Consider the following 16,544-nt stretch of genomic DNA (forward strand, 5'->3'; position numbering starts at 1 on the left):
TACATAAAACACCTGGCCGAGTAGTAGGCAATAAAACTGTTACTATTATTTTAGTCTTCATTAGCAGAAAATAATAAAAAGAACATTTCGGGGACTCTGAATGTTGCTGCCCTCAATGCACAATGCACATGCAACATTTATCCTTTGAATCCTTTTGATCAGTGCCCAATCCTCTACCTGATGACGTTGTGACCTGTTTCAAGATTGCTTAGACCCTTTCCTTCAGTCTGTACAAACTCCGCAGCATTTAAATAGCTGTCACAGAAGTCAGTGAAAATAGGAAATACACCAGAGAAAACGAGAATATTTTTAAAAGAGATTATATGATTAGAAACTAAACTTTGAGAGCCGCCTGTATTAAAAGACTTAAAATTACTAGACTTAATTAGCATTTCTGGGGTGCTCAGTCTATGATAAGGATTATGCTAAGTACTTTTATATACAGTGATTCATTTGATTTAAGGCTCAAAGCAATCTAAAAAAAAGGTGCTTATTGTTTCCTACTGAGGAGGACAGCATACGGGTTAAGTAAGCTGTTCAAGCTATAGCTGGTAAACTTGTAGACCTGAGATTCAAACCCAGGTCAGCCTGACTTTAAAACCGGTATTTTTTTTTTTTTTCCAGCTTTGGGAGGAATGAACATGGAGTGGTAAGGGGAGGATGGGGGCACCCTTCTAGCCAGGCAGGTTGGTCAGATCAACCCTGGTGTTCAGTGGGGTGACAGATACAGCCAGATAGCCCTCACACCCAAAACCAATACTGTTAATAAGTGAAGATTTAATATTCTCATTTAATAAACATCTAGTGGATCTATAATGATGTTATATGCCTTTGATGGTTAACTGTATTTAAGATATGTAATCTTCCTCCTGGAAGCCCCAGAGTTGTTCAAGATATATGCCTAAATCATGTGAACTTACAAAATAATTCTTGAAATAATGACACAGGAAAAGTTGAGATATAATGTCACCATTGTAAGAAAATACATTACCCAGATACCTTTCCAAATTGACAAGATTTTTAATATATAAAATTATGAAAAATTAATTTGTTAAGCAAATAAACCTTAAGAGGTTTCTTGTGAATTTAAAAATTTTAGATCTTTAATTATAAATCTTGTTCAGAAATGTCTCAATTTTATATACATATATAAATATTTGTTTTATATTTTAAATATAATCTTGTTAATTTAAAAATTTATTCCAGAAACATTTACTGAGCACCAATTTGTGTGGCTACATGAAGAATACAAAGATGTATAAAGCATGGCCTCTGCCTCAAGGGTTAAATGACTAAGATAAAGGTGCAAAATGGTGAGTGACATATGACTTCTATGAAATATTTCAGGAGCTCACTGAAGGAATGATGACTTTGGGCTATACAGAGGGAGTTAACGTGAAACGGTGACTTTAGGGAGGGGAAGAGTCTCATGAGTAGGGAGGTAGCAAGCAAATGTCATGTGTAAAAGCCACTCAAAAGCAGGGAAGAGGGAAAGCACAAAATATGTCTAAACAGTAGCAAAACAGACTGTTGACTACCACATGGGAGGAAATGAAAATGGATAGGCAATTTTGGGGAGAAGACTGCAGGGCTTTATTTGACTGGCTCTGGATTTTACAATTTAGAAACTGATGTGGAGTGAGGAAGCTATTATGGCCCAGAGAAATATCATGACAAAGCAGTGCTAAGGAAGATGGATTTAACAGGATTAGATAATTAAAAAGGGAAGAATCCAGGAGGTAGACCAGGAAGGAGGCTATCTAAATAAGCTAAGAATGAGACAAAAAGTAACCACCCCAGGGTGGTGGCAGTGGGAAAGGACAGAGTCCAGTCACAAGGAAAGAAGAACTGACAGAACTCAGGGAATAGACGGGGTAGGAGAAAAAATGGTTATAATCAGAGTATTGCCTATTCAAATTAGTTTTGGAAATTAGTGAGGGTTTGGGAAAAGAAGTAGATTAGCATTAGATTACCATCAACACTATTAGAAAATAATTTAAAGCCATCATCATCACTTCCATATGCAGAGCACTAAGTTAAAATAAAAGGAGGCCCAGTACTGGAGGACTTCTAGTACAGATGAGAACAGCCAACCTCTACCCCCAAAACCCACCTGCATACTTTTAAGAAAACACACCTTTAAATAAAAATGAATGTTAGACAATATATTACTAAAACCCAGGTATATTCTGAAAGACAAAACAGTTCACTTGGCAAGTAAAAAGGTGATGGAAAGAAATTACTGTCAGTACCAGTGTGTCTCAAAAATAAAGAGAATCTCAAGCGACAGTCTTTCTCATTTCAAGGTCATATTAACTCCCAAAATTTTTCTGTGAAAATGGCTTCAGATTCAAAGAGGCATCCAATTCCAAACATATTATTATTATTAGAAAAATTTATAGATTAAAAATAAAGTTATAATCTGGAAATTTACCAGTTAGTAGAAGTTTCATTTTTCGAGATTTTAAAGTTCAAATCAGCCATCCCTCCTACAGGCACTCTGTCACTTCCTGTAGTAAAATGTAGCAACTTCTTCTGAAGATCAAGGGGAAATCCAAGCACAACATCCCAAAAATATCTAGGGAATAGCAAAGAAAATTTATATAAAATGTCTTGATGAAAATCCTGCAGGTTAGAATAAAGTAATATAAAGTAAGCTCTAAGGAAAAAATTTCCCTGAAACATACATAATACTCTTAATGTGAAATTAAAGAATGATGAGTTCTATGTATAAATTAGATATTTGACTAACTTTATTATAAAAAGTAAAATTTTTATAAAATTATAAAAGTACTCCAACAGTGAATAGTACAAAAGCCACTTTTCTCCTATGTAATTTATATTTTAGTTTTTTCAACACAGCCCTATTAACATATGTCCTGTTAAAATACAGTCCTTTTAAAATGTAGGTATAGCATCCCTGAAACTCAAGAAGAAAAGTCGTTTTTTAAAAAAGGAAAATCTCTATACTTTTTGCATCACTTTCTCCCAAGGAGATTGCCAAGTGATTTCACAATTAATATTCTTACCATTACTTTCTAGAGCTAAAATAAGGCAATGTGAGACTCCACAATATTTCAGCTATATTACTTGATTCAAAGATTGTAAATGATATAAATAAATTCTCTTTCATTACCTCTTCCACAACCTCACTGTCAGAAGGGTAAAGAGCTCACCTTATAGTTAAGTCAGTTTTCGCATAGCCGTCATACTGAGTACTTCTCTGCAGAGCATGCATATCCAGTTCAGGGCTTCCACATACTAGAATTTCCACCTCTTCTGGACGAAGAAGCTGCCAATGATTATTTATCAAAAATGATAATAGAAAGTGATTAAAAAAATGAAATTTGAACTATTTTCACAGAATCAAATTACAAAATCATGACTTTTCTTAAAGGAAATCAAACCACTTTTGTTAAAAATCTTCTCAATTTATATTTTTTCTACTGAGGTTAAGATATTTTTGCTTCTGAAAGTGTATCAATCTTATCAAACTATTAGGCACTCCCCTTTGCAAGTAGTAATTACCCATTTGCCAGAAAAATAAGCAGATGACTAGGCATGATCCAAATCACAACTCTTCCCCCAAACCTCGCTTTGGACTCTCTTAGCTACAGTAGCGTCTACTCGTCTCCCTGCTTCCGACATTCCTTAACACCTTCTGTGCACTGCAGAGCTTGGGTGCTTGGCTACCCTCTGTCTTGGGTCATTCACTTACCTTTTTACCTAATAGGCTGCCTCCCACCTAAAGGAATTAAAACTTAGAAACAGAGACTGTGCTATATCATTTAATTCTGACTTTTCCTCCCTCTACCCCCACAACCACCAGTGCCGCATCACAGGCAAAACCCAACTAGAGCCCAACGAAGTGCTCTGTTTTCAAAGGTACTTTCAACAACAAACATGTGACCAGTTACTCCAAAAACAAGCTCTCCTGTGAAAAATCATTCAAATCAAAGACCTTTCTCCAAACTCCCATAATAAAACTGAAGGGAGATACGTAAGTGGCATGAAGGAACGTGCCCAGGGCAGCTGGGATGAAGAGCAACGGTTCTTTAGAAAAGAAGCTTTTTATCTTCTGCTATTTCTGATACGGGGTTCTGAACAGCAGCCAGCTCATATTCACATGGTGAGACAAGTCAGACCACGCAGAGTTCACTGTGACTCTGGAGACAAACTACTTCCTTTGGGCAAAAGGCAACACATAGTCACTGAGGGACCCTTGAAGCAGCGGAAAGCAGATTTGCATGTTGCTGTATCAGTAAGAAGTTGTAGTTTTTGTCCTGGAACTTATCTGTTAACTCTGTTTTTTGTGTTCTGTTTCACAGTAAAAACACCGAGCCCATGGGATCTCTTTGTCTACTTCTCTGCTTGGGGAAAATTTTAAAGCCCTAAAAGAGTATAATACATAGCATGAGGGAAGAAAAATAAATTTGACTTGCCTTTTTATTTAAGGCTGAAATGGGGGAGTATTTTTAATTCTAGCTCTACCTTTAAAAAGTAGAAAACATTTTCTATTTTAGAAACTTATCTGCTAAAACATTTAAGGAATTATTTGTCATTATTATAGTATTTCAAAACCTAACTGAAACCATACTCTAGAATTTTAAACTCACCATTAGGGCATTTGAAGCACACACACTATGAAATCCATAATAAAATTCAGCAAACTGCTTATAGATGGATTTGTTGAGAAGAAAGTCAATATAAAGATGGACATATTCTGGAAAGCAATTTTACATCTGTTAAATAGTAAAAGTAAATGGTAAATACTTACACATTTTTAATTAAAATATGAGTCTAACTTACCTTTCCTATTTTGATTGTTAACTGGAATTTTATCACCACCTGCCTTTAAATTATAGGACTTAATTATTCCAAATTCTTCTTGAAAAACCTGATTTAGATTACAACACAAGATATTGGTATGGTTAATAAAACAGGTTTCAACAACCAGGTTCATAAATTTTAAAAAGAACAGCTTTTTCCCCCGCTCCTAAATATACAAACTTAACTCTTAGGATATTTGTGTTAAGAATGAGGTGTCATGAAAACACTACCAGGTAAAAAAGTAGAGCCTTAATTTAACCCTCTCTGTTCAACAGTTTAATATTTCACTGATGTTCACAAAACCTGTGTGGCTATTTAGATAAATATTCAGGTCCTTGGAGCTATGTGGATGACTACAATTTCCATCTCCCAATTACTGTTAGTGGAGCAGAAATGAGTGTTTTGGTCTGACCCATTAATTTCTGCTCCTAACTTCTTATACTGAAGATGCAGCAAAAGGCATATTTTTAGAAGCTGAGAAAAAAGCTCTGAACTTTGGAGAATTTCTTTAAGTACTTTTGTTGAGTGTTCATCTGTATGTGTCTGCCTGACTGTCTCTATTTTATCAGGTTAAGATCCTTTAAGATAGGGGACAGTATGTGTTGATTAATCCTTGTACATATTTTCTATTAATGGGTTTTTAAAACGATGGCATTTTTCTTGTATGGAATACATGGCTAACATAAAGTTATCGCCCCTCAATAGTACCTGGAATGTTGAATAGAAATCTTCTTCAACATTGCCTTCATATGACAGGAGTTCACTTAATCCATGAGCCAACTCCTGTAAAAAGAAATGTTTTCTATGTTTTTAAGTCAAATAGTATTACCTAAAGTAGTTAAATGGATCTGTTATAGCCCACTTACATGTGAGACAGAGCAGATAAACAATACTTCAGATTTTGAAATAAAGGTAATGTTCAAGATGGTTTTCCAGGGCAATAAATACTTGTTAATGATTTCTACAATCTAAAAGGCTTGGAAAAATTCTCTGGAAAAGGTCATATAAGAGGGAAACATCCAGTTCAAAACAAAGAGACATAACTCTGGAGTCTATTCTTACACAGAAAGCAAAGGCACAGTTTCCATCATAATTCAGTGCTATCTACAACATTACTATTTGTATATTTGTGGTGTTTCCCAGTTTCAATTTATATTCTTAATAAATCTGCTTATGTTTTGGGATTCATCTTTTACATAAGAACATACAGTTCATACATGTTAAGTGGCTTCTGCCCTTCAATTACAGTAAGTGCCTCCCTCTCATGAGATAAGTTGAGAACACTGGAAGAAATATTTTCCTACATTATAACTCACATTATTCATCAACAAAGCTTTACAAATAGAACAATAATCCCAATATTTTAAAAAATGTTCAGGTTTTATGAAAAAAATTCAAGTTTCAATTTATTTCAAATTATTAGAAGAGAACAAAAACAGCATGGTTAGAATGATCTTATATAATACATTTTCCACTCCATTAAAACCAGAAATTTTAAAACAAATTTAGGCTTGTACAGATTTGATAAGACTGTCATCATTTGTTTCAATTGATAAAAATTATGAATGCTGGAAATTGTAATTGGGAGATGTGCTATTTTTGTTAAGACCTCCTGGGATACTAGGTGATCCATGGATTAGGATTTACCATCTTGTCAGTAAAAAAGTTTTTTTTTTAATTTAAAAAGTTTAAAATTTTAATGACAAAATACAATGTCCTGAAGTTATATACCCAGATCTGCTTTATTCAGGATTGTAAGCCTTTTATTCCTAGCCTTTGTATTTTCAAACCCCTATTTTAGAAAAGCAATTCTGAAATGTATACTGTCACTCTTAGACTCTTAATGGTAATATGTTATCTCTAAAATATTATTAATTACCCATACAGTTAAACTTTTTTATGACTTTGTAAACCTATAATTAAAAAAAGAATATTGTTTTTACAGAGCTTGACTGTTCTGGTGCTCTTTAGTAGAGCATTTGAATGACTTAAGCAGAAAGAAAAGAGGTATTATAGTTATTGATTCAAGGTTATGCTTTCCTCTCCTCTATTCTCAACTAAACTTTCAAGTGTAATTTTCATACTACTGTTGGGAAGATTTATTGTTGCTGGGCAATTCTGATGCTTTGAATCATGGATCCCTTGAAGCAGTGGAGTATTCATTAACACAGTCATGGAAAATTATTACATTTATTAACACTGTATTGAAAGCTCCATCACTGTATATTTTGCTGATTTTTTCTGTACTTTTTGCCCTATAGTTATAGATTCAGTCTTAAACATATCTACTATGTTTCTCTTTACTTTCCTGTTCAGTCTTCTTAAAAACACATAGTGTACAAATACAAATGGTTAACAAAGACTTGAACAAAAATAGCAGTTAGAAAACTTTTTTATGGGTACATTTTTACCATATGAAATAAAAACCAGGTGCCAATTTTTAAATGATATTATTAATAAATAACCCATTATACAAATTTTCAGAAAATTATCCACATTCCACTAACACAGCAGTTTTCCTGCTTCTTCATATTTTCATTAATGCAGGTATAGAAACTTAGTGGATGTCATAGTATATGCACAATCTAGATTCAGTATGGAAGAGCCAACATAAAAATATAAAACTAGCTCAGTGAAATTCAGCTCCATAATATAAAACAACATACTGGTATAGCCATTCATAAACTAGCCATTATCATAAACTAAAAAAAGCTGGATCTAAATGAGTCAAATTCACATAGCTTTAATCATAAAACAGGAAATTTATTGGTAAAACTAATAATAAAATTAGGAAATTTGGTAAATAATTAGGCAAAGCTGAATATATGGAACAAAAAGATCACAGAAATCTAAAAATGAGAAGGTAACTCAGAGTTTAGTCTATTCCTATCATTTTAGAGTTTAGGAAATTAAGTGAATCATTCAGGCTCAGGGCTAGTGTGTTAACAGATACAAGGCTATAAAGGGAGATCTTTCAGTTTCTTACTCAGAACCAGCTCTTTTAACTTGTACAAGCTATCATATCACATTATTTTTCTAACTGCTGAATAATATAAAAATGTGGATTTATGATCTTAATCTGAAAGAACCCAAACCAACTTTCAAAATGTCTGATATCAACCCCCCTGGGGGAGTACAAAGAGTGGTTTTCCAATTGAACACACATTCTGGAGTGGTGTTCTCACGTTTTACAGGAAGCTGTCAACCCTACACCAAATTCATCTGACCATTAAAACACAGGCTTATAGAGAGGGACACATAATGAGCAATGGAGAATGTCCACAACCAGGTAAATACTGAGAATATTACTGGCAATTTCTGTTTACCAATAGCTATCAAAACTCTGCTGTAAAAACAGTATTATTCTAGTGGATTGCCAGAAGGATGTGTATACTATCCATTCCTCTACTAAATTTTAACCTTGGATTAAATAATTTCTGAACTGAGGAATGTTTTAAGAGACAGTACTATGAAATTCATTTTTTGTATTTATTTTAGAGATGTTGCTGAGATGCTCTTAAAGATACTGCACAGTATGTTAATAAGGATCCACAGAAGTAATCAAGTACTAAGTACTGTATTATCTCATGTAACTCCCCACTATGTAAGTTTACTGTCGCATTGTTAACTCAGAACTAGAACTCAGAAAGGTTAAACAACTATCCAAGTGCACAGAGCTAGTAAGGGGCACAGCCTGGATTCAAATCTCTGTCTGACTTCAAAGCCTGTTCTACTATGCTCTAAGGCTTAGGATGCTGTGGAGTATGTGATGTGTCTCTCTGAGGAAGGAGAAAGCTAGAGAAAAAAGGAGATGGGTTATAAAAGTAGAGGGAAACCAAATTTAAATATAAGAACAGCATTAGGAGGAGGAAGACCGCCAAGACTGCAGGTAGAAGAGAGGTTTACATTAAGGGATGAGATGCTAATAACTGTATACTTACAGGCATGATTTGACATAAGTCATCAGTGGTAACATTGCAGACACCTACTGGTGTATTTTGATCACTAGGAACGATGGGAGGGCTCAATAATTTCTTGTAACAGCAGGGGGGGAAGCGAATATCCAAGGTAATGCTGTTATAAACTGCGAGTCCCATAAGCTATGCATACTAAATGTTAAGCATTAACATAAAATCTGTAACAAATGAGTTCTGAATTATGCACTAGTCTACTTCTTGAATATTTTTCGTATCTAACACTACTTTCTAATTAATCCCACATGCTTCCTTTCATTTATTTTCTCTTTAATTTACATTTACATAATTCCTCGATTACCAAAGGTCATGTAAAAAGAAGGGGTTCAGTTAGTTGATAGTATTTAACGACTTGCCTAGAAAAGTTTATTGAAGATCACAACAGAGCAATTTCAGACATTTCTATAAATTATTTAATGTATAAGAAAACCTTTTCTAAATTTAAACAAAGATCTTAGTGATTTTATAAGTAGCAGCAGCAATATATTCAGAATGCACTGCAGAACATACTACTAATTTGGATGATCATTTTAACCATTTTAAAATTAAATACAGACTATGTCAAGAAAAGATAGCTGGCTGAGTAAACAGGAATACACACCTACTGTTACTCTCCTATAGGAATACCTGAAATGCCTTCATTACTTGGAGTTCACTCAGTGTCTAGGTTAAGAAGCTATAGATGTTACATATATAAACCTTGCCCAAGTGTATTTTATTTAATTATCATTGATAGAGCAAATGTAACTTATCTATTTGCTGAAAGAGGGGGTTTTAGGTAAACTTTTGTCTATTTCAGCTGTCAAATAAAGGTTATTACATCACGTTATTAAGGAAGTCATTTTGGTATAAATAATTTTACTTTAAAAAAATTGTTATATTGTAGGTCTTCATGCAATCTTCAAAACACTACAATTATTATTACAAGTTTCACTATAACATTTCTTGTTATCTCTAAGGCCTTAACATATTTAAAAATGAAGTATTAGAATATAACACTGTCAGAACTACCAGAATAATAAACCTTTGGTTGTGAAATTTAAAAAAACTGGAAATATGTTACAAGATCACAATATACTCTCATCTCACATTTTTCTTATATACTATCATGCTTTTTGGGCATCGGAGTTTCTACAGTTTTTTCGTATGTATGTATGAGATAAATACACAAACTAATGAGATAATAGTAGTGACTATAATTTACTCTTACATTTGATTATTTAACTTGAAATATGCAACATAATGCTCTTTTGGGTAATGACTGGATAGAAACTAATATCCATTGCAAAAGAAAACAATTAGCAAATTCATTTTATGCATAATACCATTCTAACAATGTGATAGCTAAGTGAGATCTAATGATTCATTACAATTATCAGAAAGTCAAAGTATTACCCAGTCTAAGTCATGATCTGAATGTAAAGTCTGACATATTTGAATTTTCTGATATTCAATTAGCTCCTAGTGTAGGGAGAAGCATCAATGACCCAGGCCTTTGATAAAACTGAAAGATTCAACAAATGACTATTGTAGATAACACAATAAAAACAGAACTCTAAAAATTGTTAAGCATTCTATATTGTGGAACTTAGCACTCTGGACCTTAAGACGTGACTATATACACATACACACACACACACACACACACACACACACACACATAATTTCAAATTAAGTTTACCAACTCAATGTGCAGTTTTCTCCCTACTACCTTTTCTGCCACCCAGCCTCTCAATTTTCATGTACATTCCTCAGGACTTATTCTAAATACCACAAAGACAGACACTGAAAGCCCTTCATAAAGATGGCTCTTGATTCTTTAGGTATCTTCCGTGATTTCCAGTGCTTTTGCTTCAATCGAGAGGACCTTCACACTATTTTCTAACAGGTCTAGCACAACGCAGCCTTTTTTTCCTAACCATTCTCCCAGTCTATGTCCTACTCCCTTCAGCCCTGTGTTAACTAGATAAAATGGCTCCATTTTTAAATCTCTACCTTCTCTTGGAAGGATACACTAATTCTTTCTCCCTCTAAGAACTCCTTTGCACTTAATGTTATGTCAAATGGTCATTTGACTCTGAGGACAGACTACTTTGCACTGGTGGTCATCCATCCACTTAGATGGAAAACTTCTAAAAGATGTACTTTTTTTCCTCTTTACACCTGTGTATCTTCAGTGCTTGCCTGTTTACTCTTTCCCCCTTTTTCTCTCCACAATTATATTTCTTAAAATTAAAAAGCTAATGTAGAAAGTATCTTGTCTAATCTCCCAAGTCAGGAATGAGCCTATCCAATACACCTGATAGAAATCAGAGGATGGCAAAGGGATTTACAGAATTAAAAAAAAAAAATCATAAAATAATGCTATATGCTTTAAATGTTCCCATTCCGTTCTGTTTTTCATTTTTATAGATGGCTCAGAATTTGGGAGCATATTAAAGACCCAGATTTAATTTCTACAACTTCAGTTTACCAAACTGAGTGAAATAAGTACAAAGTAAAAGAATTACCAGAATAGTTCATTGTGAATGGAAAAGGTACTTAGATTTTTTAAATGTCTTTATTTTCTGATAATTTAGATACTATACCACTTTTGAGATAAGTGCTTTCAGAAAAAAAATAACAAAATTCAGTCATTAAATAAAAACAAAATTCCTTCCAATTAACTAAACTTGCTGACATTATACAGCTATGATATAGCAAGTAATTAAGATTTTTGAAAATCTATCAGTAAATGTTTAATCTTAAATGCTTAATGAGAATAGCTTTCCGAAATTCTGATAAAAATTGAAAAAATCTCTAGTCTACTAGCACCTCCTAGTGGAACGTATAAAGGATACAATTCCAACCAATCGGAATTCAGAATAGTTATCACATTTGAAGCTGCTAAACCAATGACAATGTGAATCCTTGTGGTATGCAAACATGCCTGAAAAAAAGAAACATAATTTCTTTAACATGGTTGACTTAAAAAGTTAGTGATAAAAATGTACATGACATCTCATCATTAGAAGCAAAACATTTCAGCAACAGTTCTGTTACAAACCATTTTTCATGTTAAGACATATAAAATACGTATACAGACAGAGTGCAAGAGCAATTAATTGTTTACTGGTATCCTGAACCAAGTATGGAAACAGGGGTTACAAAGACAGAAACTGAATCAGTTAATCTTCTTTTATAAAAACTGTAGTTTTATAGTTTATAAATTATGATCAAAATTAATTTTGAGGATTATCTTGAGATTTCAATTTATCAATGTCATCTATATTTCTTTCCCCTTGCCAAAATGATGTTTTAATATATATGAATTATAAAGAATAAGGAAAACACTTTCTTTGATGAAAAACATTTAACTGATACTAAGGATTATATTGGTGTTTTCTCTAAATAAAATCAAATCTAACTTTCAAAAGTTTGTCTAAAAAATTCATGAATTCTTATTAAAATGGCTCATTATTTATGAAAGAGGCTTTGATTACTGTGTAGAACAAACTAGAGTTTTGTTGGTTAATTTCAAATGCTCTTTATTTCAATGACAAATTTTCATGCATTTGGCTTAAGGAAAGATGTGGATGCTTCCTTGCAAATATATTTTTTCAGTCTTTACAACTCCTGTGTAGGATCCCCAGTCAGGTGATGAGCCTTTCAATCATCAATTTTGCCAATTTTTAAAATATAAATATAGTCCTTAAAACATCATTAAACATTTATGGTTCACAAGAAAATCTGTAAAGTCATAGGGTAGGTTAAAAATAAGAGGAACTACTTGAATCTAACAATTATGAAGAAACACTGTTCATAAAAATTAAATACTTACCATAATCTGGATGAAAAATTTGGCGAATTAAAAGAAGGAACCATTCTTTAGTCAAGCCACCCATATCCAAACCAGCTTCCCCTACAAATGTGACTTTCAACTTCTTTTTCAAGTCTGCTCTTTTCCGGGTTAACTATTTGAAGAAATTATATAGTAGAGGAGAACAAAGGGCAGTAAGTAGGAAATTAACATTTTTAATTCTAGAAAATGTGTTAGGCAGTCTTTTATCTTAATTACAGTGTCATAAAACTCCATCCATCCACCCAAAAAACTCTCTAGACACTGTGTGAACTAGGTATTACTATGTTTGCTGTATAGATCAAAAGAAAGAATTAGAAGTCAATTACCTTGTCCAAGATTACTGTCTCCTGATTTCATATTGTCTCCAAGATTTTAATTTAGCAGATTACATCATAAAATAATTAATTTCCTTCTTTTTAACTTTCCTTCAATACTAAATGTCTTAAAATCACAAGGTTAAGTCAGCCATTATCTTACAATAGCCACATGAAGATCTGGCTGAAGCACTGTATATGCATGAAAGTCTATAAAACATAAACATACAATCGAAGTATGCTTCAGCCTAAATAGACTCAATATACTCGTAGGCCAGACTTTCAATTTTATAGATGAGAAATTTGAGGCCTGGGGAAGTTAAAATGACTTTTTACACACCCAACTAGTAACAAAGGTGGATCTAGATTCTAGGCTACATATTCAGAAATGTGAATTACTCACTTAAATGTTCTACATAAAATCCTTTTCTGGGGAATTAACAACAAACCATTAATAAATATATTAAAAAATGAACAGAAGGCTTAATTGTGAATATAGAATTATGGAATCAAATACAAGGATGCACACTTACTGGCATACAGAAATAAAAAACACCCTACTAAGATTTCCATAATAAACCATATTATAGAATTTATTTAAAGCTTTAGCCAATTAGTACTATTTTGGAATAAATGATCAATACCTCATCAAGTGAATCGCTAACCAAATGTGTCCGTCTTACTTTCATATTTAGAAATAACATATTCATATCAGGTCTCTGTCTTCGAGATACTTTATCCACCAGACTTTGCTAATTAAAAAAGAGAGCAAACATTTTTACTTTTACTTCAACTATAATTTTGTTAAAAAATTTAAACATTTTAGTAAAAATCACTTATAATCTTGTCTATGCCATCTCTCATAAACAATTTCATAAACTCAATTATACAAGTTTTGATTGAAGAAAATGTTCAATTTCATTTTGGAAAAATGGCAGCCAAATAGCTCCAAAATGGAGGACCAAAAATAAATTCACCTTCTATAGTAAAGAATGTTGCATTACAGTTTCCATATGTCTCATCTCTTACATATCAAAGCTTTCTGTTTAATAAACACAAACATAAGGTGGCAACATTTGAAAAAAGGTTTTGAAAACATCTGAAAAAAATACTGCTCATTGTAAATGTGGCTTAAGCTCTTTTAGATGCTGATTTTAAAGCACAGTCTTTATTTGGAGAGTAATTTTCAAACATTTATCAGAAACATTAGCAATGTTTATACTCTTTGCCCCAATAATTCCACTTCAGGGAATTCTAAACACAAAAAATATTTTATACAATGAGAAGTTTATCATAGCATTATCTATAAAATTGAAACTTAAGAAATATCCCAAGTATGTATCTATTGAATGGAATATAGCTATCAAAAAATGATGGTCATAAGTATGTAAATAACATGGAAAATGTTTAAGGAAGGTACAACTAAAAAAAGCAGGAAAAAAAATTGTGACTGCAATCCTGTTTCAAGTCTACTGCTTTTTAAAGATAACAGAGAAAATTATCAAAAGAAAACTTACTAAGTGCTAAGAATAGTTATGTTTGGGTGATGGAAATACGGGTGATTAAAAAAATCTATTTTCATGGTTTTTCAAAATATAAGCAATGAGTTTGCAGAAAACCACACATGAAAAATATCTTTAAGAATATGTAAATATTTATCATAAAGTATACATGCTTGTATATTTAAGTTTTCCAATCTTTATCAGACTATCCGTCTTCTTTGGTAGCAAAGAAAATGAATTATTGTACAAATTAGAGGTAAACATTCTAGACTTTTTAACTATGTGCAGCAATTTGCTTTACTGATAAATTTTAATACCCCAAAATCTATATGAGGCTAATTCCATGATTTTGTAGACTATTACAAATAAAACACTGTAATTCAGAGCCCTTCTTCATTTCTCCAATGTCCAATTCTAAACACTTTTAATAGTTATTTTCTTCTGAGTCCTCCCCTTGGTGCTCAAAAAGATCTATATTCCTGGGATAATATCTTGTGTCCTACTGTCCTACCCTTTCCTGTCTTCTGTTCCCAGTATAGCTCCTGGGAAGCCATCATACTGGAAATAGCTAACAAACAAATTTATATTATGATGTTAATGGAAGATAAGGCTTAGTGGCTACTCTGATCGTCCGGAATTTGTCTTTAATAGAAAATGCTTCAAATTAAAGAAATAACCCCTAAATGGTAGAATTTTAGACACAGTCTGAGGAGCAAGTTATTTTTAGGTTGGGGAATGTCTTCTGTAATTTTAGATTATATATCATGTAAGCTCTTGCTTATATTACCTATTAGGATGCCTTAGGTCAAAACAGGTCCTTAGGTCACATTCATTAATTCCCAGGGTGTGACAGCTCACAGGTTACAATGTTGGGAAGCCCAGGAGAACAGATGATGTCACCTTACACTTCAGTCTCTACCCGTCTGTGCCCCGTGGAGCTTTAGCTTGTGACAGGGCCTACCGCTGCTGCCTCTCTCCTTTTCTTAATTGAAGAAAACTGCTTGAAGGAGAACTTAGACTTCTAGCTCTTTATATTCTTTTCTTGTAAGTATAAAAAATTATTGCCTAAGGTAAAAAAGTACTTAAAAGGCTCATGAAATTGCATAAATGCAACTAATAGGAAATGTCAAAATGACTAGCTATACAGACTAATTTTTGAGCCAATATTTATTCAAGATGAAGTCATAATTCTGAGGCTAAATATACTTGTTTAAATTTACTTTTCATGGGGAGGATAGTGTGGCTATGGAACTCTCTAGGCACACATGGACAAGGAAATTTCTTCTAATGTTTCCATAGTCAGTGTGAACTGACTCTGGGATGTCACCAGTCACTCAAATCTTTTGTCCCACTCTGACAGAAAAAAATATTTCCCTTTTGGAAATTGAATTACTAAAGAATAAATAATTCTTGTATTTTAAAATATTCTAATTTATACTCTAGGAGTCTTTTTATATTCCTGGATAAGACATGGAAATCATTTCTTCTTACTCTATGGATCTCTTTTTAAGAAGACTACAGTCAACCTTCCCTCTAATTTTTAAAGTTGTGAGTAATCATGTCACAACAGCAGATACTCAAAGTATATGAGCATTTACATTCATAATCTAGTACCCTAATAAAAATAGCTCACTTAATCTGATATCTATTAGGTAAAATATGTAACTTTATTATAATATGCTGGAAAACAAGTGGAAGGGAGTGGTAAGGACAGGCCTAAAGAGAAACTTAATCCTGCTCCATAATTTGCCTAAAGCCAGCCTGAATGCTACTGCAGTTTCTATGGGTCTCCTAAGAATCAATAATTATTTTTCACCTTTTTTGGATGTTATTTCTCAGTTTTCCAAGACTAAACTTTTTGTTATATCTTCTAATATTTTTTGGTTTTATTTTGTTCTACTGGGTTTTCATAAAACCTAGAAAATGTTTCAGTGGTTTGAGTGGTTTGCTTGTAGGACACTCCTTGCCCTCACTGTAGTTTTCACCAGTAGTACTCTGCTAGTTACCATGGAGCTAGAATATGTTATCTACAAAATGATGCTCAACAAGTTCCCAGAACTTTGGATCTGTGAGAGGCATTGAA

General features: G+C 32.9%; 1 protein-coding gene across 2 annotated transcripts in view; it reads right to left on the bottom strand.

Moving 5' to 3' along the window:
• Nucleotides 1-16,544, bottom strand: part of HECTD2 (HECT domain E3 ubiquitin protein ligase 2) — a 111,268-nt gene that overhangs the window by 2,701 nt on the left and 92,023 nt on the right. For both annotated transcript variants that reach the window (XM_037003077.2, XM_073240708.1), the window contains 9 exons: nt 13,604-13,711; nt 12,625-12,757; nt 11,645-11,733; nt 8,772-8,930; nt 5,539-5,613; nt 4,810-4,897; nt 4,617-4,723; nt 3,177-3,292; nt 2,435-2,578 (listed from right to left, as the gene is read on the bottom strand). In XM_037003077.2, the coding sequence (XP_036858972.2) occupies nt 2,435-2,578; nt 3,177-3,292; nt 4,617-4,723; nt 4,810-4,897; nt 5,539-5,613; nt 8,772-8,930; nt 11,645-11,733; nt 12,625-12,757; nt 13,604-13,711 (1,019 nt within the window). The remainder of the gene's footprint in view (nt 1-2,434; nt 2,579-3,176; nt 3,293-4,616; nt 4,724-4,809; nt 4,898-5,538; nt 5,614-8,771; nt 8,931-11,644; nt 11,734-12,624; nt 12,758-13,603; nt 13,712-16,544) is intronic.

The sequence above is a fragment of the Manis javanica genome, chromosome 7 (genome assembly GCF_040802235.1).
Source record: "Manis javanica isolate MJ-LG chromosome 7, MJ_LKY, whole genome shotgun sequence".
NCBI classification, from domain to species: domain Eukaryota; kingdom Metazoa; phylum Chordata; class Mammalia; order Pholidota; family Manidae; genus Manis; species Manis javanica.